We start from the raw sequence: 26,074 nt of genomic DNA on the forward strand, positions 1-26,074 counted from the left end.
ATCTATGGCATAAAGAACTGCTGCCAGCTGAATGGAAACAAGCATTGGTGATACCAGTTAGGAAACCCAGCAAGGAACACACAAAAGCGGATGATACTAAACTGGGAGGAGTGGTAGATACGCTGGAGGGGAGGGATAGGATACAGAAGGACCTAGACAAATTGGAGGATTGGGCCAAAAGAAATCTGATGAGGTTCAATAAGGATAAGTGCAGGGTCCTGCACTTAGGATGGAAGAATCCAATGCACCGCTACAGACTAGGGACCGAATGGCTAGGCAGCAGTTCTGCGGAAAAGGACCTAGGGGTGACAGTGGACGAGAAGCTGGATATGAGTCAGCAGGGTGCCCTTGTTGCCAAGAAGGCCAATGGCATTTTGGGATGTATAAGTAGGGGCATTGCCAGCAGATCGAGGGACGTGATCATTCCCCTCTATTCGACATTGGTGAGGCCTCATCTGGAGTACTGTGTCCAGTTTTGGGCCCCACACTACAAGAAGGATGTGGATAAATTGGAGAGAGTCCAGCGAAGGGCAACAAAAATGATTAGGGGTCTAGAACACATGACTTATGAGGAGAGGCTGAGGGAGCTGGGATTGTTTAGCCTGCAGAAGAGAAGAATGAGGGGGGATTTGATAGCTGCTTTCAACTACCTGAAAGGGGGTTCCAAAGAGGATGGCTCTAGACTGTTCTCAATGGTAGCAGATGACAGAACGAGGAGTAATGGTCTCAAGTTGCAGTGGGGGAGGTTTAGATTGGATATCAGGAAAAACTTTTTCACTAAGAGGGTGGTGAAACACTGGAATGCGTTACCTAGGGAGGTGGTAGAATCTCCTTCCTTAGAGGTTTTTAAGGTCAGGCTTGACAAAGCCCTGGCTGGGATGATTTAACTGGGAATTGGTCCTGCTTCGAGCAGGGGGTTGGACTAGATGACCTTCTGGGGTCCCTTCCAACCCTGAGATTCTATGATTCTATGATTCTATGAAAGCTAATCATGCTTATAGGCTATTGCCCTCACATTCTGCGTGGGGGAAAATCACGGCAAAAAGGGTACATGTGAGACTAGTGGAATACTTGGAGAAAAGTGATGTTATAACTGAGGTCTGAAGTGGTTTCAGAAAAGGAAGATGCACAGTTGACCATATAGTGAGGCTAGAAACAGAGGTACAAAACAGCATAAGGACTAAGAACGTTAAAATAACAGTCTTCCTGGACTCTGAAAAAGTACATGACATGCTAAGGAGGGAAGGCCTCCTATGTACACTAGCCAAAACTGGAATAAAAGGGAGAAATGTTTGGTGGATAAGGACCATTGTAAGTGACAGAACTACACAAGTCGTCAAAGTGGGAACAGCTTTATCAGAAACTTACAAGCTTACAAATGGAACTCCACAAGGGAGTATTATCAGCCCTGCTTTGTTTTCCTTTATGCTAAATGAACTCCTGGAAAGCATGCAGATGGGAATATTTCCCTTTTCACAGACAACTGTGTTATGGGACTGAGCATAAAAGGCTCAAAGTAGTCAAAGAATAGACAAATGAGGCACTCCAGAGAGTTTCCAAGTTGGGAAATGATTGGAGATTTAAATTCTCACTTGCAAAAACTAAGGAAATGCTTTTAACCAGGAAGAAAGTTAGGGAAGACTGGCACTTATATCTTTATGGTGAAAAAATTCAGGTAGTTCAAAAGTTTATGTTCCTTGGAGTGGAATTGGATAATAAATTAACTTGAAAAGGTCACATAGATAATATCATACAAAAGTGTAAAAGTAGGATGAACTTACTGAAAAGTGTAGCTGGGAACAAGTGGGGTGCAGATAAGAAGGTATTGATGATGATGTAGCGAGCGTTGATAAGACCAGTTTTAGACCACACATGCCAAGCTTTTGGCTCAGCCTCAAAAACAACTGTTAGAAACTTGGAACAGCTCCTGGTCAAACGTCTGTGATTGGCATGTGATAACAACACCAGAATGTGTGCTGCAAAGAGCCACTGAAGGACCACCTCTGAATTTAATGATGAAACTATTAGATTTAACCTTCTGGGCAGAGATAAAAGGGAATAATGAAAATGGAAGTGCACACCAGATTTATGCTGGGAGTTTAGTGGACAAATTATATGGGTTGCCACAGAATTCCTCATACTGTCAGGGTCAAAAATGGGTAAAGGAGCTATGTAAAAGAAAAATTGAGAGAACTAAAAAATTGTAGTATGGGAAATCAAATGATAGCTGGACACTTATTCCCCATTTGTGGATTTGGCATTGTACGGAAAAAACAAGGGGAGCAATAAAAAACACTAATGAGATTTCTGAATTTGTTTATGAAAAATGGAGCCAGCTTTGCCAAGTCTGTACAGATGGATCAAAAGATGACAGCACAGGTAGAGTGAGAACAGCCTTCTGCGTTCCTAGTCTTGGAATCCAGAAATCTAAAAGGCTATCAAATTATGTAGCCATTCTGATGGCTGAACTAATGGAGATAATGTTGAAACTAACCTAGATTAGAGATATGCAACTGTAATTTTGTCATAGAATCATAGAATATCAGGGTTGGAAGGGACCTCAGGGGGTCATCTAGTCCAACCCCCTGCTCAAAGCAGGACCAATCCCCAATTAAATCATCCCAGCCAGGGCTTTATCAAGCCTGACCTTAAAAACATCTAAGGAAGGAGATTGCTTATGCAAGCATTATGACAAGCCAAAAAGGGACTTCCGAAAGCCAATATGACATAATAAGTGAAATAGTGTTCCTAACTATGGAAATAATGTAAGCAGCTATCTGTGTAACTATAGCAAGGATTCTGGCACATATCAGAATACCTGGAAATGAAATAGTTGACAAAGCAGCAAACCAAGCTCTAAAAACGGAGGAGGAGGATATTAAGATGCCCTTAAGTAGACAAAAACAACAAGGAGCCCGGTGGCACTTTAAAGACTAACAGATTTATTTGCGCATAAGCTTTCGTGGGTAGAAACCTCACTTCTTCAGATGCATGGAGTGAAAGTTACAGATGCAGACATAAATATACTGACACATGAAGAGAAGGGAGACTAACATGGCTACTCCCTGATACTTGACATCATGCAAGGCACTAAATTTAGCTGTATGGAGTGGAAATCCATCTACCTCAACAAAAAACTTGCACAGATACAGACAGACATCATCTTCCTCTCCAAGTGCAAACAGATGGACATCGTACCAAATGGACTGAAGGTAAAAAATCCATTGCAATTGACATACTACTCTGACTATGAGGAGAGAGTGTGCCACACACTCTCAAAGAGACTGAGGAACCACCTGATCAGCATCCTGTACAGCAGACAGGAGAAGATCAAGAATGAGCTCTCAAAACTAGAGACTCTCATTCAAAACCAGCCTTCCACACAAACTTCTGCGTGGTGGGACTTTACAAAAACGAGACAAGCCATTTACAACACACACTTCACTTCTCTACAGAGGAAAAAGGACAGTAAACTATCTAAACTCCTACATGCCACAGGGGGCTACAACAGTGATACCCTCAACTCACCTAACAATATTGTTAATCTATCCAACCACACACTTAACCTAGCGGAAGAGTCTGTCCTATCTCGGCGACTCCTATCTCTTTCTGCCCCACCACCCCCACGAACATGATACAGTTCTGCAGTGATCTGGAAGCCTACTTTCGTCATCTCCGACTTAAGGAATATTTTCAACACACCACTGAACCCTGCACTGACCCACAGGAACCCTCCTACCAACACCACAAGAAGAAGAATTTCTGCGTGGACTCCTCCTGAGGGTCGAAATGACAGACTGGACTTCTACACAGAGTGCTTCCGCAGACGTGCACAGGCTGAAATTGTGAACAAACAGCATCACTTGCCCCATAACCTCAGCTGTGCGGAACACAATGCCATCCACAGCCTCAGAAACAACTCTGACATCATAATAAAAAAGGCTGACAAAGGAGGTGCTGTAGTCATAATGAACAAGTCGGATTATGAACAGGAGGCTGCTAGGCAACTCTCCAACACCACTTTCTAGAGGCCACTATCCTCTGACCCCACTGAGGAGTACCAAAAGAAACTACACCATCTGCTCAAGAAACTCCCTGCTACAGCACGGGAACAAATCTACACAGACACACCCCCAGAGCCCCGACCAGGGGTATTCTGTCTGCTACCCAAGATCCATAAACTTGGAAACCCTGGACGCCCCATCATCTACATCAGCCACACCATCAGAGGCTTATTCACCTGCATGTCTACAAATGTGATATATGCCAGCAGTGCCCCTCTGCCATGTACGTTGGCCATACCGGACAGTCCCTACGTAAAATAATAAATGGACACAAATCGGACATCAGGAATGGTAACACACAAAAGCCAGTGGGAGAACACGTCAATCTTCCTGGACATTCTATAACAGATTTGAAAGTAGCTAAACTTGAACAAAAAAACTTCAGAAACAGACTTCAAAAGAGAAACAGCAGAACTAAAATTCATTTGCAAATTTAACACCATTAATTTGGGCTTGAATAGGGACTGGGAGTGGCTGGCTCATTACAGAAGCAGCTTTGCCTCTCCTGGAATTGACACCTCCTCATCTGTTGTTGAGGGTGGACTACATCCACCCTGATTGAATTGGCCCTGTCAACACTGGTTCTCCACTTGTGAGGTAACTCCCTTCTCTTCATGTGTCAGTATAATAATGCCTGCATCTGTAAGTTTCACTCCATGCATCTGAAGAAGTGGGTTTTTTACCCACGAAAGCTTATGCCCAAATAAATCTGTTAGTCTTTAAGGTGCCACCAGACTCCTTGTTGTTTTTGTGGATACAGACTAACATGGCTACCCCCTGATACTTAAGTAGACAAGAATTTAAAAGTTTGGTCACGAAGGAGCTTGTGCAGGAATGGTCAGAACTACAGACTAAGGAAACAAAAGGATGAAAGTTCTATGATGTATGCTCAAAACCCAAAGATAATACTATACTCCACAGTCATGTTAGAAAAAGTGAAGTAGTCATCTTTAAAGTGTTAAATGTAAGTTAAACTGATTAAAAAGACCAAGGTGGGCTGTGTAATGTGTGGAAAACCAAAGAAACCTGATCGTGGTCTATGGCATTGTACACAATATGCTACGGAAAGAAAGTTTCTTTACAAAAAATTGAGTGAAATCAAAGATTTTTCCCTGTAAGGACTAGTGAGAATGTCAGAAAAATGGAATAGTACACACACACAAGGCTGGCTGTGTTTCCTGACGGATACTGGACTGAGTGAAAGAATATATATTTTAAAAAACCTTAGCTAAAAATGCATGAAGAAAATGGCGGTCATAGCCTTGTATGATGAGGCTGTTGCACCAAAAAACAAAGACAAAAGCATGCTGGGAACAAGCTGCCTGCAAGAAGGCAGCCTGTACTGGGAAGAGTTAGTTGGGGCCAGGATTTTGCATACCATTGCTGTCTCACATCCTTCTAGGGAGAGAGCCGAGAAGTGTCAGTACTTTTGGGGGAAGAGGGTTGCAGTGGGAGCAGCAGCATCAGGAGCCCAAGTTTTCTGGAATCTCCTCTTCTCTGGATGAGATATCGGTATTAGGGAGTGTGTTGTGGTGGGGAATGGACTAAGATCACCAACACGTTCTGCAGAGGCCTGGAGAAGCCGCTTGTTCAGTGAGATGATTTTCCATTCCTACCACCTTAGGCACCTGCTCTGTTTGTGACATGGGCGTTAGTATGGAAATCTGATCATAGAATCATATAATATCAGGGGTGAAAGGGACCTCAGGAGGTCATCTAGTCCAACCCCCTGCTCAAAGCAGGACCAATCCCCAATTAAATCATCCTAGCCAGGGCTTTGTCAAGCCTGACCTTAAAAACTTCTAAGGAAGGAGATTCTACCACCTCCCTAAGTAATGCATTCCAGTGTTTCACCACCCTCCTAGTGAAAAAGTTTTTCCTAATATCCAACCTAAACCTCCACCACTGCAACTTGAGACCATTACTCCTTGTCCTGTCATCATCTACCACTGAGAATAGTCTAGAACCATCCTCTTTGGAACCACCTCTCAGGTAGTTGAAAGCAGCTATCAAATCCCCCCTCATTCTTTTCTTCTGCAGACTAAACAATCCCAGTTCCCTCAGCCTCTCCTCATAACTCATGTGTTCCAGACCCCTAATCATTTTTGTTGCCGTTTGCTGGACTCTCTCCAATTTTTCCACATCCTTCTTGTAGTGTGGGGCCAAAAACTGGACAGAGTACTCCAGATGAGGCCTCACCAATGTCGAATAGAGGGGGACGATCACGTCCCTCGATCTGCTGGCAGTGCCCCTACATATACGTCCCAAAATGCCATTGGCCTTCTGGCAACAAGGGCACACTGTTGACTCATATCCAGCTTTTTGTCCACTGTCACCCCTAGCTCCTTTTCCGCAGAACTGCTGCCTAGCCATTCGGACCCTAGTCTGTAGCGGTGCATTGGATTCTTCTGTCCTAAGTTCAGGACCCTGCACTTATCCTTGTTGAACCTCATCAGATTTCTTTTGGCCCAATCCTCCAATTTGTCTAGGTCCCTCTGTATCCTATCCCTACCTGCCACCGTATCATCCGCAAATTTGCTGAGAGTGCAATCCACACCATCCTCCAGATCATTTATGAAGATATCGAACAAAACCAGCCCCAAGACCGACCCTTGGGGCACTCCACTTGATACCGGCTGCCATCCAGACATGGAGCCATTGATCACTACCCGTTGAGCCCGACAATCTAGCCAACTTTCTACCCACCTTATAATGCATTCATCCAGCCCATACTTCTTTAACTTGCTGACAAGAATACTGTGGGAGACCGTGTCAAAAGCTTTGCTAAAGTCAAGAAACAATACATCCACTGCTTTCCCTTCATCCACAGAACCGGTAATCTCATCATAGAAGGCGATTAGATTAGTCAGGCATGACCTTCCCTTGGTGAATCCATGCTGACTGTTCCTGATCACTTTCCTCTTGTGTAAGTGCTTCAGGATTGATTCCTTGTGGACCTACTCCATGATTTTTCCGGAGACTGAGGTGAGGCTGACTGGCCTGTAGTTCCCAGGATCCTCCTTCTTCCCTTTTTTAAAGATGGGCACTACATTAGCCTTTTTCCAGTCGCCCGGGACTTCCCCCGATTGCCATGAGTTTTCAAAGATAATGGCCAATGGCTCTGCAATCACAGCCGCCAATTCCTTCAGCACTCTCGGATGCAACTCGTCCGGCCCCATGGACTTGTGCACGTCCAGCTTTTCTAAATAGTCCCTAACCACCTCTATCTCCACAGAGGGCTGGCCACCTCCTCCCCATGCTGATAATCTTCCTAAAGCGAGGTGGTTTGTAGTGTGGCTACAAGTGTTTATTTTCTGTTAAAAGAAAGGACTTTAATTCCAATTCTTGAATATTCAAACAGCCGTTCCAGCTGTATCCCAATTACAACAGGCCGTATGATCTCTTCCCAAAGTAGCATGATTGGGTTATTTTTAAGTAAGCTGGTTTGCTGCTGTTTGAACGTGGAGTCGGAAATCTGGGGCTGCTCTAGAATAATTCACAGCATAAAAGTAGGTACTTGGCCAAGAGAAGAAAAGTCTCAGTGTTAGTCCCAACTGCTGTTAAGTCGCCCCTAGTGCTCTTTGTAAGGGCTTGGTGGTTTTTGGCTGAGTGCGCATGTCATTAACAACCAGCTTTTGGCCAAAAGAAATAACATTTTCTCACCCAAAGACTTGTATGAGACCAGATGGCCCCGCGTGTCTGGAAGTAGGTCTTGGCAAACATGACGTTTTTGAAAGCAGGATTTTGCTAGGATTTATTCCTGATGACACATAGCTGCTGGTTTGAGGTAGCCAGCTCGGATTCATTTTTTCTGTGCTGTGTTATTACTCATTCAACAGACGCTACGCTTGGCCTTATGTGTGACAAAGGGAAAGAGCCTCTGAGCCAAAGAGCTGACAACATTTTTAAACGCCCGAGGACTGTTAAACAGGCAAATTTGATCAATTAATTTTTCTAAAGCGTGCCTTAAACTTCGTAAGAGCAGCGGTGCTGCTTGCTGTGATGTGAACTTTCCGAGTCCTGTAGGAGCGGGAGGCTGTGACTCTGCCCTCTAACGTCTTGCAAGACACCTTTGGGATGAGAGGGAGGGGTTTTTCATTATGGAAATTTCCCCTGCTCTTCTAGGTGAAATTGGCAATATTAAACTTCAGCTGGAAGGTTTAATAGCCTTGGATCAAAGGATGGGGTTACTTTACAAGTTCTCCAGCAGGCCCATTATTGTTAGGGTAACGGTGTGCTAGCTGCTTTCCACGTATCTAGGAGAACGGTCCCTGCCCTGATGAGAACACAGCCTGAAAGCGAAGGAGTGGCTGAGGGCTAGGGGAGAGGAACGCCATAGATGAGCAGGTACACACGCTCACTGTAAATGCCCCTCACACCTACTGGTTGTTACTGGCTAATTGCTTGTAGGCAGCATGACAGAAGTGGGTCTAAATGAGACATTTGAATGATGGGAGAGGGGGCCTGGAGTATTAACTCAGGTAGGTCCATTCCTTGCATGGGGCAGGATGGACGAGAGCACAGAGAGTGGGAGAGGAATTGGAGTAACAAGACTGGCCTCATGGGCAAAGCCAAGGAGTGAGGAAGGTTATGCAATAACAGACAGAATCAGTTACCAGACTGTGCTTAAGAAAACTGCGCTCCAAAGTTTCACACCAGCAAGGCTTTTGGGGGAACTAGTTGCAACTCTCCTGGAGGCCATGTCTCTCTGGAGAGGAGAGGCTGTTCTTGACTTAGTCTTAAGTAATACACTGGAGTTAATTCAAGGATTAACAGTAGTCCAGTCACTAAGTAACAGTGACCACAGCAGAGATGGATCCAACATGCAAGGGGGAGGGAGGAAACCAAAAAGTGACACAGTGACTCGGAACTTTAGAAAGGGAGATTTTAATAAAACAAAAAGGACAGTCAAAAAAGGCACTAAAGTTAAAAATAAAGTAAAATCCTTAGCTGTGGCTTGGATGCTATTAAAAAACCAAAAACCAGTCATCTCAGAAGGCATGTGTGCAACTGAACAAAAAGTGAACCAGGAAATCAAAGAGTAAACCAGTAGAATTAAATGGCAGGTTCAAGAGGCTACTGATGCCAAACAAATCCTTCTACATTTGGAAGTGAACCCAAGTAAAGCTATGAAACAGGAGCATAAATTACAGTGGGCAGTGTGCCAGAGGGAAATTAGGGAGGCCAAGGTGGCTTTCAGACAGCAAGGAGCTAAATAAATGTTTCAAACATATCAGAAGCAGGAAGCCTACAAAAGAATCAGCGCAGCTGCTGGATCATTGGGGCTAAATGGAGCAATTAAGGAATCATAGAATCTCAGGGTTGGAAGGGACCCCTGAAGGTCATCTAGTCCAACCCCCTGCTCGAAGCAGGACCAATTCCCAGTTAAATCATCCCAGCCAGGGCTTTGTCAAGCCTGACCTTAAAAACCTCTAAGGAAGGAGATTCTACCACCTCCCTAGGTAACGCATTCCAGTGTTTCACCACCCTCCTAGTGAAAAAGTTTTTCCTAATATCCAATCTAAACCTCCCCCACTGCAACTTGAGACCATTACTCCTCATTCTGTCATCTGCTACCATTGAGAACAGTCTAGAGCCATCCTCTTTGGAACCCCCTTTCAGGTAGTTGAAAGCAGCTATCAAATCCCCCCTCATTCTTCTCTTCTGCAGACTAAACCGTCCCAGTTCCCTCAGCGTCTCCTCATAAGTCATGTGTTCTAGACCCCTAATCATTTTTGTTGCCCTTCGCTGGACTCTCTCCAATTTATCCACATCCTTCTTGTAGTGTGGGGCCCAAAACTGGACACAGTACTCCAGATGAGGCCTCACCAATGTTGAATAGAGGGGAACGATCACGTCCCTCGATCTGCTCGCTATGCCCCTACTTATACATCCCAAAATGCCATTGGCCTTCTTGGCAACAAGGGCACACTGCTGACTCGTATCCAGCTTCTCGTCCACTATCACCCCTAGGTCCTTTTCTGCAGAACTGCTGCCTAGCCATTCGGTCCCTAGTCTGTAGCGGTGCATTGGATTCTTCCATCCTAAGTGCAGGACCCTGCACTTATCCTTATTGAACCTCATCAGATTTCTTTTGGCCCAATCCTCCAATTTGTCTAGGTCCTTCTGTATCCTATCCCTCCCCTCCAGCGTATCTACCACTCCTCCCAGTTTAGTATCATCCGCAAATTTGCTGAGAGTGCAATCCACACCATCCTCCAGATCATTTATGAAGATATTGAACAAAACCGGCCCCAGGACCGACCCTTGGGGCACTCCACTTGACACCGGCTGCCAACTAGACATGGAGCCATTGATCACTACCCGTTGAGCCCGACAATCTAGCCAGCTTTCTACCCACCTTATAGTGCATTCATCCAGCCTATACTTCCTTAACTTGCTGACAAGAATACTGTGGGAGACCGTGTCAAAAGCTTTGCTAAAGTCAAGAAACAATACATCCACTGCTTTCCCTTCATCCACAGAACCAGTAATCTCATCATAAAAGGCGATTAGATGAGTCAGGCATGACCTTCCCTTGGTGAATCAATGCTGGCTGTTCCTGATCACTTTCCTCTCATGCAAGTGCTTCAGGATTGATTCTTTGAGGACCTGCTCCATGATTTTTCCAGGGACTGAGGTGAGGCTGACTGGCCTGTAGTTCCCAGGATCCTCCTTCTTCCCTTTTTTAAAGATTGGCACTACATTAGCCTTTTTCCAGTCATCCGTGACTTCCCCCGTTCGCCACGAGTTTTCAAAGATAATGGCCAATGGCTCTGCAATCACAGCCGCCAATTCCTTCAGCACTCTCGGATGCAACTCGTCCGGCCCCATGGACTTGTGCACGTCCAGCTTTTCTAAATAGTCCCTAACCGCCTCTATCTCCACAGAGGGCTGGCCATCTCTTCCCCATTTTGTGATGCCCAGCGCAGCAGTCTGGGAGCTGACCTTGTTCGTGAAAACAGAGGCAAAAAAAGCATTGAGTACATTAGCTTTTTCCACATCCTCTGTCACTAGGTTGCCTCCCTCATTCAGTAAGGGGCCCACACATTCCTTGGCTTTCTTCTTGTTGCCAACATACCTGAAAAAACCCTTCTTGTTAATCTTGACATCTCTGGCTAGCTGCAGCTCCAGGTGCGATTTGGCCCTCCTGATTTCATTCCTACATGCCCGAGCAATATTTTTATACTCTTCCCTGGTCATATGTCCAACCTTCCACTTCTTGTAAGCTTCTTTTCTATGTTTAAGATCCGCTAGGATTTCACCATTAAGCCAAGCTGGTCGCCTGCCATATTTACTATTCTTTCGACTCATCGGGATGGTTTGTCCCTGTAACCTCAACAGGGATTCCTTGAAATACAGCCAGCTCTCCTGGACTCCTTTCCCCTTCAAGTTAGTCCCCCAGGGGATCCTGGCCATCCGTTCCCTGAGGGAGTCGAAGTCTGCTTTCCTGAAGTCCAGGGTCTGTATCCTGCTGCTTACCTTTCTTCCCTGCATCAGGATCCTGAACTCAACCAACTCATGGTCACTGCCTCCCAGATTCCCATCCACTTTTGCTTCCCCCACTAATTCTACCCGGTTTGTGAGCAGCAGGTCAAGAAAAGCGCCCCCCCTAGTTGGCTCCTCTAGCACTTGCGCCAGGAAATTGTCCCCTACGCTTTCCAAAAACTTCCTGGATTGTCTATGCACCGCTGTATTGCTCTCCCAGCAGATATCAGGAAAATTAAAGTCACCCATGAGAATCGGGACATGCGATCTAGTAGCTTCCGTGAGCTGCCGGAAGAAAGCCTCATCTACCTCATCCCCCTGGTCTGGTGGTCTATAGCAGACTCCCACCACTACATCACTCTTGTTGCACACACTTCTAAACTTAATCCAAAGGAAGGCAAAGACATTACTGGGAGATGGAATGATTTCTTTGCAGGAGTCTTCATCACAGGGGAAATTCCATCCCCAGCCTGCCGTTTTTTAATAAGGAAGATGAGGTTCTTGCAGAGGCTGAGATGTCAGAAGAAGAGAGGTCCTTGAAAAAGTAGTAGGTCCCCAGGCCAAAATGGTCCAGCCAAGGGTTCTGAAGGAGCCAAAGTATGAAGTGGCTAAACTGCTAACTAAAATCGGCCCCTGTTCCAGGGGCTCAGAGGGTAGCTAATGTTGAACCTGTATTTAAAAAAAGGCTCTAGGGCCAATCCAAGGAGTTGCAGACTCCTAATCCTTAGAGTTGTAGCTGGCAAACTAACTGAACCAATCATTAAAACCAGAATAATTAAACACCTAAAAGATCATGCTACAACAGGGCCTGACAGTACAGTTTCTGCCAAGGGGAACTGCCTCTCATGAAGCTGTTACAATTCTCTGATCAGGTCAGTAGAGTTGCGGGTAAGGGAGAACCACCTGACATAACGTACCTGGACTTTCAAAAGGCCTTCAACAAGGTGCTGCACAGCAGGGAAGCCAAGAAGCTAAGTCCCCATGGGGTGTTAGGGTTGTATTGTCCTGGTTCAGAAACTGGCCAGGAGACAGCAAACAAAAAAAGCGTAGAAGTAAATGGTCTCTTTTCACCATGGCAAAAAGTGAATAGAGGGGGTGTTATACCAATAAAATAAAAACCAGCAGGATCTTATTAAAGGGAAAAGGCAAAATGCCACATTTATTGTAAATATAATAAAGAAATATAAAACTCACACTGTCCTATCGTTACTTATTCCTTACTTATATATATATATATATTCATTCATACCAGTTCTGCATAGGGGTTTATAGTTACCAGCCTAGAGGTTGCTCGTGACAGGGTACTGGCCAGGTAACCTGTACACGAGAGTGGAGCCGAGTCCATGTCAGATGCGCATCCGATGCTCCTGAAGGGTAGTGGCAGAACTGGAGACTCAAAGTTCTCAGTCCTTAGTGTCCATTTTTATAGGAATTTCTTCCTATGCCAGTCCGTGGAATTTGCTTTGTCATATTGTTAGTCATGACTGCTCCAGGACGGCTGTCAGGTGCTCATCAGCTTTCTTCATCCTTTGAATTGGTCGGGTGGATCCCAGTTTGCCCTCCGGTGGGGTTCTCTGGTTGTCTCCACCTGGCGTCTTCTTCGGCCAATCAATGTTAAATTCCTAGGCTGGCACTTCCCTGTTTATTCAAAACCCACCATTCATTCACATACATTCCTTACTTTAATAAAAAAACACATTTCTCATTTCACCGAGTATTGTTATTTTATTTGAGACTCCCTGTCTCTTGACATTCCTGATCCAAACTATAGAAGGTGGGAGTCTCTATGTGACATTTCTATGAGTGCCCCAATTCGCGGTTCTTCATGGGTGTTACAAACAAACATGTCAATCTCCATTACAAAGTATCTGTTTGCAAAGTAGAGCCAATTGAACATAAAGTGAAGTTAGTTAAAAAGCATGTCAATCTCCATTACAATCAATGGAAAGCGCCAATACAGAGAAAGCAGAGTCAAATTGAGCACTTTAGTTTTACAAGCGTCAATCTTAATAACAAGTGAGAAAGTATCAATTCAGAGTCAATATGAGCAGTTTGGTTTTACAAGCGTCCATCTTAATAACAAGTGAGAGAAAGTATCAATTTAGAGAAAGCAAAGCCAATTGAGCGGTTTGCAAGGTACGGTTTGCAAGCTTTAATACAGAATTGTAAATCAATATTGCAGATTTACAGTTATGTCAAATAGAAGAATTATAAATGCAGATTTAATAAATATTATAAATCAATATTGCAGGTTTACAATTTCTTATGAACAGAATCACAAATATTGGAATATGCCTACAGGGGCATCAGGGTTCCATATTGTATTGTTTAATATATTTATTAATTATCTAAATAAGGGGATGAGCAGCAAGGTAGCAGCATCTCCAGATGACACAAAGTTACTCAGGTCGGTCAAATCCAGACAAAATTATGAGGAACTTCAGAGGGACCTGAGCAAGTTAAGGAAAAGGGAAAACACAGAGGCAAATGAAGTTCAGCACTGATAAATGCAAGTAATGCATTTATTGGAGAGAAAAATTTAAACTACTTCTACACCTTACAGGGTTCTAAATTAGCTGTGTCCGTTCAGGAAAGGGGCCAGGATGTCACTGCAGACAACACAATGGAGAGCTCTGCATAGGTGCAAGCAGAAAAGCTAATGAGATGCTATGGTGCATAAGGAATGGGATGGGGAATAACACAGACAATACTATAATGCCTTTTAATTATTGGTGCAGCCTCAGCTGGATACTGTGTGCAGGACCGGTCACTCATCTGAAAACATATACTGAAAAATTAGAGGGGATTCAGAGAAAGGCAACAAAAGTTATTAGGGCCCTCGGAAAACTCTTAGAAAGGAGATGAATAAACGGGGACTTCACAAAAGTTCATAAAATAAAAAGAGTGTTATAGAGAAGATAGATTCTGTGTGTCTGATAATACAAGAAAAAGGGCACAGTCAATGTAATTAACAGAAAGCAAATTCAAACTGATAAAAGGAAATACTTTTTCACATAATGTGTAATTAGTCCAAGGAACTTACTGCCACCTAAGTCATTGAGGTCACAAACTTAGCAAGATTAAAAATGAGATTGTACATTTATATGGATAATAAGAATAATCAGAGTTATAGCAGTTAATACTAACCCACTTTGGAAAGGGATATTACGTCTTGTACACCAGGGCTTAAGCCGATCCCTTAACTCTTAGGCCTCAGGAGGCGAGCTAATGCGGTGCGGGGAGAGGGGAAATTATCCCAAATCTGCCTAATGTGAAGTTTCTTGCACCTTCATCTAGGGCATCTGGTTCTGGCCACTCTCAGAGACAGGAGCTGGACTGGATGGACCTCAGGTCCCACCTAGCCTGGCAGTTCCTGTGATGCTCTCCATATCTCTTTCCTTTGGTTTGGAGCTGGCGGGTTTCCCCGCTCAGTGAATATTGGGGAGGGGAGTTGTCAATGCTCAGTCCCCACTCTAGACAGTCTGTCCCAGGCTCCTACTTCATTGAGAGTGAATATTCTATCATTCCTCTGCTTCGGCAGCAGCTGAATGTCACTGAACCCAGATCTCCTCCAGGAGGGCACTGGGGCTTCCTACGCAGATCCCAGCACAGCATCAGACCCAGCCCTCGTGCCCCACCCGTTTGAGGAAAAAGCAGTAAAAGAAGCACAAAGGCTTAACAAAACTGTCTAGATTTCATCCCCAGGAAGCGTGGATCCTGGCTGTTCCTTTCCCCTCCCTTCTTATTAGGGAGATAAGGAGGTGGCTGTAGGGCGCAAGGGACTTAGCGGGTGCAGTCGGATGGGGTGCCAGCCATCCCCAGCTGGCTCAGAATGCTGCATAATAGGGACATTTTCAAAATACTCGGCTCTGCCGTTCAGCCTGTGCTGTGCAACCTTTCCCCCAGCCAGGTAATACTGCGTTGCTTTCTGCTGGGGTGCAGGGGAGCCCGTTCCCCCTCGTAAGTGCTTTGTTGTTTGCTTGTGTTGTTGTCTTGTGCACACAGCAGAGATGTGTGGTCCGGGGGCAAGAGGGGTAAGAGGGTTACGGGTGGAGCAGGGCTGGGCAGCCTGGTAATTCTCAAGGCTGAGCACATTAGAGTCCCCATATGCCTAGAGGAGAACTGACCACACTCCCGCAGCACGCTAGTGAGTTACGTGGGCTCTGTCCATGCCCAGCGCTGGCCCAGCTTGCACCTATCCACGGGTGCTCATGATATTCAGCTTTTCCCAGTGAACCAGGTTCAGTCAAGCCTAAGGCTTCAGTTTGCCAGTGGATCACTGTGGGGTGACCTAACCCACTCCCCATCCAAGAGGGCTGTGCTCCCAGCCAGGATCAGGATCGGGGCCCAGGCCCCCTTCATCCTCACCACTGTTCAGCAGCATCAGCAGATTCCTGCCATCTGGCCAACAGTAGAGAAGGGCCCTGCAGGAGGGTCTCATTCGCCCACTGAAAGCAGGGGGAGGGAAGGGCTCCCGGGTACCTTAAACAGGCACCTTTCTCCTTCAGGCCAGATGCGGCTTCTCCTTGTAGCTGCCTGGCCTGTTCTTTCCATGGCAGCTTAACTCAAAGGCTCTGGGAAGAAGGAAGGTGAACCGATCCCCTTGACATTGCAGCCCAAGCAAGCACAGAACCCCCAGCTTCAGGGCAGCCTGACCACCGGCTTTAGGGCAGCTTGACCACCAACCCAGGGGAGGCACAGCCTCCGCCGAAGGCCTTTCCCTCAGGCCTGGCTAATGCCTCTGCCTTCTCACACCCCATGAAGGGATTTAACCCCTCCCAGCTGGGCAAGGGTTGGCACAATCGGTCACAGGTATAAAGCAAATCCAAGTGGCAGTCAGACATCGCGGTGAGAGAGTGGGGTCCCCTCGTTATCCCCATATCCTGTGTGGCATGGATCATCACTGCACCTGCCTGTAACCAGAGGGGCCCCTGAGTGTGCCCCTGAGTGAGCACTAAGCAACCGAGTGCAAGTGCGTTCACCCCTGGGAACCCAGTGGGTGCCACAGAGGGGCTGGTTACTCAGAGGCACAGAGCACGTGCAGCAGCTGCCGGTGGGCGCTCAGCATCTCTGAAAATCCATGCCCAGTATCTCAAGTGGGGCACTCAGACAAAGCAGCTTCTTTTGAAAACTTGGGCCCTAAAGTCAGAGCAAATTACCCAGAGTAGGAGCGAGAAAGAGACTCCCACAACTCCTGCAAGAAGTCAGCCCACTGGCAGTGGGGGCTCAGTGCAGGGGCCGGGGGAGTCTGACGCTCGGCATGTTCTGTGTGAATCGTGTCCCGTTTGACTGGGTGCTTTATCCCTCTTCCTCATCCTCTGCCTCCTGCAGTTTTCTTAGATGAGGGCTCCAAGGCAGGACACTGCCACAGTTCTTCTTTGTTATTTGTCCCGCTTCCAAGGTCCACTCCAAGCCACGCCTCCCATCCAGCTCCAGGCTGGTGCTCAGAGTGTGGGGAGCTCTGGGTCAGTTTCTGTACCAGCCCAGATCAGCCAGCTATGACAGTGCTGTGCTCTCCTGCTGCCTTTCTGCAACCCTCGTGCAGCAGGTTGGAGGTATCACCTCACAGCCTGCTGGCAAGAGCTCACCTCGCGTTCTAGCCCGGAGCAGCCTGCCGCTGCTGTGGAGCTGTGCTCCCTGCCCGGGGATCTCCTGAGGAGCCCATCTGGCAGAGAGAACGCGGGCCTAGGAAGGGACATTTCGGTCCCTCAGCCTAGGGAGTCTCCCTGGGTGGAGACAGATGCAGGCCAGAAGCCCCTCCCAGCGGCTGGGGGATTCCGTTCCTGTTCTGTTCCCTTTCGACAGGTAAATCGCACCTGGCCATCGTACAGCGAGTGAACAACGAAGGGGAAGGAGACCCGTTCTATGAGGTGATGGGGATCATCACGCTGGAGGATGTCATTGAAGAGATCATCAAGTCCGAGATCCTGGATGAAACAGACCTTTACAGTCAGTGTCACAGACCAGATACTGTGATGAGGGGAACCAGGATAGGGGCTGAGCTAGCTAGATTAGACAGACAGCTTGCTCAGCTTGCCCAGATAAACACAGTCAGCCTGAGCAGCCAGGAATTAATTTCCTGAGGAGGGGAGTGTATCCGTCCTGTGCCGCCACTCCCCAGTGGGCCCTGCATGTCCTCTACAACACAGAGCACTTGTCAGGAGAACAACCAGCACAGCCTGAGACCCATCCTTGCGCTCTGTGATTCTTGCACCTCACCTGCAGACGCTGTGTATAAGGCGCAGTCACACTGCATGTCACTGGCCCCTCTGCCTGGCGTGGTCCCTCGGCTGCACGAGAAGGGAGCGATGTAAGTGCTGACAGACTCGGCCCGGTGCTTTCACTGCACAGACTTGCAGGTATCGAGGGAAGTTCTCGAGACGGGGGTGGATCTGGCTGGGGAACTGTCTCCTCAGGGCGGGGTGGGAGCTCCATTGCTTGGCTCTTTTAGAACTGGACTGGCCAAGGCACGAGACAACAGCCTGAAGGGAACAATCCGGCCCTGGCAGCTGGGCAGCGGGGACGGACTGGAGGGGACCAAACAGGTCTAGATCTTCCGGCTGGCCCCTGTGGGTCTGGAGGCTCCGATCTCAGCTGGGCAGACACCGTGCGGATGAGCACAGTGTAAATGTCTCAGGTGTCAGCTAGGCCAGTGTCATTTGAGGTTCAGTTGTGTTCCGAGCTGACCTTTAGCAGTATTGTCCAAGGCACGTAACCTTGCCGCTCTCCACCCCTGCAGCAGACAACCGAAAGAAGGAGAGGGCGCTGCACCAAGGCAGGAAGCCACACGACTTCTCCATCTTCAGGCTCTCAGACAGTGAGATGAAGGTGAAGATCTCCCCTCAGCTGCTGCTGGCCGTGCACCGCTTCATGGCATCAGGTACCAGCTCCCCTTTGTGCTTCGTGGACAGATGCCCAACACCCCCGAGCACAAGCGCCTGGGGGCTCCCAGGACCCTCCCCACAGCATTACCAGCTCTCCACCGCCAGGGTCTTGTGCTCTGCTGTCTCTTGGATTTCATCCACTTCCTTCCCCCCCAAGGAGGGGGTTCCCCTTTCACCTCCTTCCTGGGGACTTGAACCCATGGGGGCCACAGACTCCCCAGCTCAGGGGGTTTGGATCTGGCTCCCAGTCCTGGCCCAGAGCACCATGGGGGGATACTGTGCTGTGGAAGGCCCCATCACCTGAGTGAGATGCCAAACCAAGGCCCCCCTCTCTCCTGTCCCTGGTCCTCTGCCTGGGTGAAGTTACGATCCCCGAGCACTTTGCCAGCAGCGTCAGGGGGGACGCCAGCATCCCGGCCAGCGTCTCCTGACTGGGCGGAGCGAGCACACACGGGGGGGGGCCTGCACAGCCCTGCCCTGCTGGGCTCTCCCACGCGTAAAGGGCCTTGGGATAGGTGGAGTCCATCTCCTCTCTTCCCCCCTAGAAATCGAACCCTTCAAATCTCCCTGCCTCTCGGAGAAGATCCTGCTGAGGCTCCTCAAACGCCCCAGCGTCATCCAGGAGCTGAAGTACGACCATAAAAACAAGCGGGCCACGGAGCACTGTCTCTACCAGTGCAACCGGCCAGTGGACTACTTCGTCCTCATCCTGCAGGTGAGTCCGGGCACTGGCCCCCGCAGGCCCCTTCCCCACGTCAGGCAGCACCAGGTGAGCCCCTGGGGCCGTTCCTCAGTGGCTCAGACCTGGTCGTTCAAAGGAAAGAGCCTTGGGTTTTCCTCCCAGGGTGGGTCCGAGGTGGTGACTCCAGTGAGGGCACGGGTCTAGGAGCTACCTCGTACGTGCTCATTGCCAGCTCTGACAGGCTTGCCCCGTGGTGTTTAACCTCCAGGCCTTGGTTCCTCTGTCTGTGAAATGGGCCTGCGAGTTCCCCAGCTCGCAGATGGGGGGGGAGTATGAAGAAGTGAATCTGGCAAAGTGCTTCGAGGTTACAAAGTGCTTCGAGGTGAGCTCTCCTTGCTCAGCGGTAATGATCTGGGGGATGTTTCTCATTCCCCAAGTGACCGTGCTGCCCCGCAGCTAGAAAGAGCCCAGGGGCTAAAAATTCAGGGAACCTCACTGATCCTGAGTGTCTAATGGAGTTATTGCCCTTCAGCCAGGCTCCCTGCAGGCAAACGCTGAGGAAGCTTCCCCACATTCTCCCTAACAAACAGCTCTGCCAGCGCCCCTCAATCCTGACTCACAGCCGCCCGTCACTCCAGGCCTGGGCTGCCCACACACACCCAGCTCCCCACCGGTCCCCCAGTCCTGACCCACAGCCCCCCGACACTCCAGGCCTGGACTCCCCACACACACCCAGCTCCCCACAGGTCCCTCAATCCTGACTCACAGCCCCCCGTCACTCCAGGCCTGGACTCCCCACACACACCCAGCTCCCCACCGGTCCCCCAGTCCTGACCCACAGCCCCCGTCACTCCAGGCCTGGACTCCCCACACACACCCAGCTCCCCACCGGTCCCCCAGTCCTGACCCACAGCCCCCGACACTCCAGGCCTGGGCTGCCCCCTCACACACACCCAGCTCCCCACCGGTCCCCCAGTCCTGACCCACAGCCCCCGTCACTCCAGGCCTGAACTCCCCACACACACCCAGCTCCCCACCGGTCCCCCAGTCCTGACCCACAGCCCCCCGACACTCCAGGCCTGGACTCCCCACACACACCCAGCTCCCCACCGGTCCCCCAGTCCTGACCCACAGCCCCCGACACTCCAGGCCTGGGCTGCCCCCTCACACACACCCAGCTCCCCACCGGTCCCCCAGTCCTGACCCACAGCCCCCCGACACTCCAGGCCTGTGCTCCCCACACACACCCAGCTCCCCACCGGTCCCCCAGTCCTGACCCACAGCCCCCGTCACTCCAGGCCTGTGCTCCCCACACACACCCAGCTCCCCACAGGTCCCCCAGTCCTGACCCACAGCCCCCGTCACTCCAGGCCTGGACTCCCCACACACACCCAGCTCCCCACCGGTCCCCCAGTCCTGACCCACAGCCCCCCGACACTCCAGGCCTGGACTCCCCACACACACCCAGCTCCCCACCGGTCCCCCAGTCCTGACCCACAGCCCCCCGTCACTCCAGGCCTGGGCTGCCCACACACACCCAGCTCCCCACCGGTCCCCCAGTCCTGACCCACAGCCCCCCGACACTCCAGGCCTGTGCTCCCCCCTCACAAACACCCAGCTCCCGCAGTCCTGACTTGCAGCCCCCACCCCGACCCCGTCACTCCAGGCCTGGGTTCCCCCCACCACACACACCCAGCTCCCCACAGGTTCCTTAACCGTGGGCTGCAGCCCCCCACCCCGTCACTCCTGGACCGGGCTCCCCACACGCACAGCCCCCATGCCCATCAGAACTGACCTGGGTTTATGCTGTGGACACAGAACCAGTTGCAGCCTTGAGGACATTTTTGGCCTTTGTTGTTTCTAAGCTGTGCTCTGACCCCCCTCTGCCTACAGGACCCACCCAGCCCTGCGAGGGGTGGGGGGGCAGGGGGCGAAGTGGGGGTGACACTGAGCACTGTTACCTCCTTGCAGGGCAAAGTGGAAGTGGAGATTGGCAAGGAAGGGCTGCGGTTTGAGAACGGAGCGTTCACCTACTATGGCGTCCCAGCCATCACGGCTGTCGTCTGCTCAGGTAAAGCCAGCGCTGGCCAGTCCTCAGCCTGGAGGGGCCGCTGGAGAACAGGCTGCAGAGAGTAACCCAGCCCTGGCCCCAGACAGCAGACAGGGCCTGGGGCAGCAGTGGTCGGGGCCAGGGGGGCAGGGTGCTGTCCCAGTTCAGTGGGGTTTTAGGCAACGTGAGGAGTCTCTCACTTGGCCCCGCAGCCAAGCACAGGCCTCGGCCTCTGGTCGGGACTTCCCTCGCGGGCTGGGAAGAGCAGGGGGGGTGGGAGCTGGCCATGTGCATGCCGACCTCGCGGCCGCGCAGTGAGACAGCCCCCGGGCCTGCACAGGGCCAGCTCTGCATGGAGGCAGGTGCGGGGTGCAGGAGCTGTGCAGCAGGCAAGCCCCTTCCAGTGAGCAGAGGCAGGCCATGCCCGGGTGTGGGGGGAAGCCCTCAGGCAAAGGGAGCGCTACTCAGGTGATTGGCAGCAGGCACGGCCTCTCCCACCCCTGTTCCCAGGGGAACGTCTCTCCTCCCTGGGGTGGCGTGGGATTGGCTCCTGTGCAATTCACTCTTTCCCACCTGTGATTTCAGATAACGATGTGCAGAAAGTGAGCAGCCTGGCCGGATCCTCCTTCCTGCGTAGGTACCTGCCACACCCGCCCCTCTGCCACCACGCGGTGCTTGTGTGTACGGCCAGAGCAGCGTCCCCACAGCGGGCGAGCAGCAAACCCCCGGGCTCGCTCCCAACCAGTGCAGTGGCCAGGCTGGCGTGAGCCATCTGCTAGCAGAGTCTGGCTTGGCACACACACTGGGCAGAGCCATGTTCTGCTTGGCCAGAGCCTCGTCACCACACACCAAACCAAGCCAATCCCTCACCCCAGGACCAGGAGGGGGCCCAAACTGCGGAAGAAGAGCAGAGGCGGCTGGGGCTGGGAAGCAGCGAGCTGGCTAGTGGAGGAAAAGCCACTCTTCTGAGCTGCTCCACCTCTGCTGTGGCCCAGCCCCTCGCTCACTTTAGCTCCTTTTCTACTGGAAAAATCGAAGGTGGGAATTTCCAGTATTTCAAGCCTAGCTTTTCCTAAAGAAAGTGAACTGGAAGTGAGCCTGGGCCCAGAGCTTCAGGGGATGGGGAGAGCAGGCTGGGGTAAATCGGACAGGGGGCCTTAAAATCAAGGAAAAGGTTAGAAAAATTTGAGACATATGTTCAAAATAGCAGAGAAAGCGCACGTGCAACCCCAGCGGTTTCCTCTCACCCTTTCTCAGAGTGGAATGAGACGTTGTATCCCCCACCCCCCCAATTAACCCAGTTTTGAGCATTAGAAAAAAACAATTTTAATGTAAAATGGGTGACACCCCAGTCTACACAATGAGCCAGGCCCGAGTGAGCATTGGTGGGATAAGGGAACTGTTAGATGAGCAAGGGCCCAAGGCCAGAGTTGTGTACAGCTCCTAACGCACCGGGCATGGCGTATGGCTATTAGGTCAGGTTGGGAAATAATTATTTACTGCAGGATTTTTAAAGTGTTTTTACACAAATGTCATATGAACGTTTATTGTTTTACACAAAAGAAAACCTGACCATTTGTTTTTTTTAAAAGTTCCTGGTAACAATTTTCTGTTTTTCAAACCCCAAAACTTTTACCAAAACCAGAAATGTTTATCAAAAAATGTTTTGTGAGTGTTGTCAAAGAACTGGAGAAATTCTACCGGAGCTAAAGCTTTTGTGGAAAATTTTCATTTTTGTCAAAAAGCCATTTTTTGTCCCCCCCAAATGTAGTTTAAATGAAAAAATGTGCACAGCTCTATTGCCCTAGTTCCACATGAGGGCCCCAGGCCTCGGCACACACCTGCCTTAGCGCCTGCAGGATTGGGCCTGTCTCTGGCCATCCACAGGGGCACTGTGGGAATGATGCTAGAGTACCAAGCGTGCAGGCATTTTGTGCCGCCTTTGGGCAGAAATCTCCCCTGCTCAGCCCAGGCGGGGCCTTTTCGGGCAAGTTTTAAATCCCTTTTGCCAAGCTCTCTGGCTGGAGGGAGGAGCTGTTTTTCACACTTTAAAGAGCTGTTCCTGCCCTGCCCTGGGCTTAGTTTTGAACATTTGGAAATGCCTCGGGCCCCGATCCTGGAGCTTTGCCATTGGCTACTATAGCAGCTGGGGCAGGACCTTATTGAGCAGGTGCAGCCGGCCATGTTGTTGTTATTATCTGTGCTGCAGAAGCACCAAGACCGTCTCAGCCCCAGAGAACTTACCGTCCAAGGCTTCAGTCGTGCAGCTGGAATGGAACGGGTAGACCCGGCCCCAGCACAGAGCCCTATCAGCTTTGGAGGGGCTCCGTACAGCTGCAGGGCACTGCCCAAACAGACTAAGACACAGTGCAGCAGGGGGACAAGGCAAACAAACAGAAGGGAGAAAATGGCAGTGACGACAGTGAGGTTTTGTATGATCCATTTAGGTCTCAGTTCACCACCTTGAGGCTGTACCGAATGTGGGTCCCACACAGATGTGGGCTCGCGTGTGAACAAAGGCCAGTCTGAAATGGCACAGGTGGTTCAATTTACCTAGCAGCTGCTCAGGCGAACGTGTGCATGCAGTCAAGTGAGAAAAACCTAGAACCTTCCCCCACCTTCGCTGCCTACAGCTACTGACCAGTTCTGGCTTCGCACTGGCCTACACTGGGAAGTTACGTCCTCACGGCTCCGTCTCTCAGGAGTGTGAAAAGTCCACACCCCTAAGAGATGCAGCTGTGCTGGCCTAATGCCCAGTGTAGACAGCATTAGGTCGAGGGAAGGATTCTTCTGTCAGCCTGGCTACCAGCTCTCGGGGAAGGGAGAGCAGTTTTAAGTGTAGCCCAGGAGAACTTTCAGCATCTAATTGGCGTGTTCCTATTATTAATCATTACTCCCCATCCAGCTCCTTTGCTGTGTACTGTGATGCCCCCGTCCTGCTGATTTTATAATCTGAGCCCCCGATTCTGAATCCTGTTCCAACAACTAAAGCCCTCTGCCTGGGCCGAGCCCAGTGGGGCCCATGGAGATCTGCCTACATAGGCCCAATTGTGGGATCGAAGCCCAGATTCGTACCCGGCCCCATTGGGGAGGGGCAGATGGGGGGGGAAGGGAGAGCGCTCATGGGGGGAAGTGGTGAACTATTCCCAGGGAGGCCAGACTGTTGGGAGTTTGTTAGGATCAGGTATTTCTTACTGGATACTCTGACTTTAATTTAAAAAGCAGTGAGGCTTGTGTTGATGATTTAAATCCTCTCCTTGGATGATCATCAGGCATTCTCCCCCCTCTCACGGCTTTCTGCGCCACATTCCACTTGGGCGATGAAATGAACAGGTTACTCTCACTTTGTGGCTCTCCAGCATTAACTTAAAGCTCCAGGCCTGCAAGCACTTAGGCACACGCACTCCCATGAGTGGGATGCACAACTCCATGCGTGTGTTGGCAGCGATGGGGGCCGCGGCTGCCATGTTTGGGCTGCAAAACCCGCAGGGAGGGGAGAATCATGAGAATTATTCCTAAGGCACCTCAATCCACCTGACTGCCCTTCCAACTTCGACAGACACCCCCTCCTCCCAGGTGTGCACCCTCAATCATGTGTGTGCTCTTAGCGCCACCTGGTGCCCCTCTCAGGGGCTGTGCATGATTCAGCTATATATGCATGATGGCCATTTATTGACTCCAGTATTTCCCTTTTCCCATGAATATGAACCTGACCTTGTGCAATGAGACATTTATTCTCATGTGACCACACGGTGAAATTTCATCAAAAGGGCATGAAATTCCACTGACATACTACTCACATCCACAACTGTAGGTCTTATGAGGGGGGACATAGGTGTTGGCCAGGCCTTGAATTTCACCCACAGAATATTTATTTTGATCATTCATTGTTTTACCTTCCCCCTCCCCCCCCTTCAAGAGTAATCCAGTGAAACACACATGTGATCTTATTGTTACTATTGGAAATTTAAAAAGTAACATTTACTGATTAATGATTAAACCTTTGTTATATCACTACTATGCAACCATGTAACCTTTGTTATAGCACACCAGAGATGAGCAAGAGGCATTAGAGACAGAAATGATCTGGAAAAAGGGGTAAACAGAGAGGTGGCAAGATTTGCAGATGATACAAAATTACTAAAGAGAGTTAAGACCCAGGCAGTCTGCAAAGAGCTACAAAAGGATCTCTCAGAACTGGGTGACTGGGCAACAAAATGGCAGATGAAATTTAATGTTGATAAATGCAAAGTAATGCACATTGGAAAGCATAATTACAACTATACATATAAAATAATGGGGGTCTAAGTTAGCCGTTACCACTCAAGAAAGAGATCTTGGGGGAAAAAAGACCTCTTGGGGGAGGTTTAGATTGGATATTAGGAAAAACTTTTTCACTAAGAGGGTGGTGAAACACTGGAATGCGTTACCTAGGGAGGTGGTAGAATCTCCTTCCTTAGAGGTTTTTAAGGTCAGGCTTGACAAAGCCCTGGCTGGGATGATTTAACTGGGAATTGGTCCTGCTTTGAGCAGGGGGTTGGACTAGATGACCTTCTGGGGTCCCTTCCAACCCTGATATTCTATGATTCTATGATCTTGGAGTCATTGTGGATAGTTCTCTGAAAACATCCACTCGATGTGTGGAATCCCTGTTGAGGTTACAGGGACAAACCATCCCGATGAGTCGAAAGAATAGTAAATATGGCAGGCGACCAGCTTGGCTTAATAGTGAAATCCTAGCGGATCTTAAACATAAAAAAGAAGCTTACAAGAAGTGGAAGGTTGGACATATGACCAGGGAAGAGTATAAAAATATTGCTCGGGCATGTAGGAATGAAATCAGGAGGGCCAAATCGCACCTGGAGCTGCAGCTAGCCAGAGATGTCAAGAGTAACAAAAAGGGTTT

The 26,074-nt window shown here is 49.5% G+C and overlaps 1 protein-coding gene across 1 annotated transcript in view; it reads left to right on the plus strand.

Moving 5' to 3' along the window:
* The window catches only part of CNNM1 (cyclin and CBS domain divalent metal cation transport mediator 1), a 73,762-nt gene that overhangs the window by 18,608 nt on the left and 29,080 nt on the right, over positions 1-26,074 (plus strand). The window contains exons 2-6 of the mRNA XM_073354668.1: positions 17,358-17,501; positions 18,292-18,432; positions 18,982-19,151; positions 21,090-21,189; positions 21,754-21,801. Of these exons, the coding sequence (XP_073210769.1) occupies positions 17,358-17,501; positions 18,292-18,432; positions 18,982-19,151; positions 21,090-21,189; positions 21,754-21,801 (603 nt within the window). The remainder of the gene's footprint in view (positions 1-17,357; positions 17,502-18,291; positions 18,433-18,981; positions 19,152-21,089; positions 21,190-21,753; positions 21,802-26,074) is intronic.

The sequence above is a fragment of the Lepidochelys kempii genome, chromosome 7 (assembly GCF_965140265.1).
Source record: "Lepidochelys kempii isolate rLepKem1 chromosome 7, rLepKem1.hap2, whole genome shotgun sequence".
Taxonomy (NCBI): Eukaryota; Metazoa; Chordata; order Testudines; family Cheloniidae; genus Lepidochelys; species Lepidochelys kempii.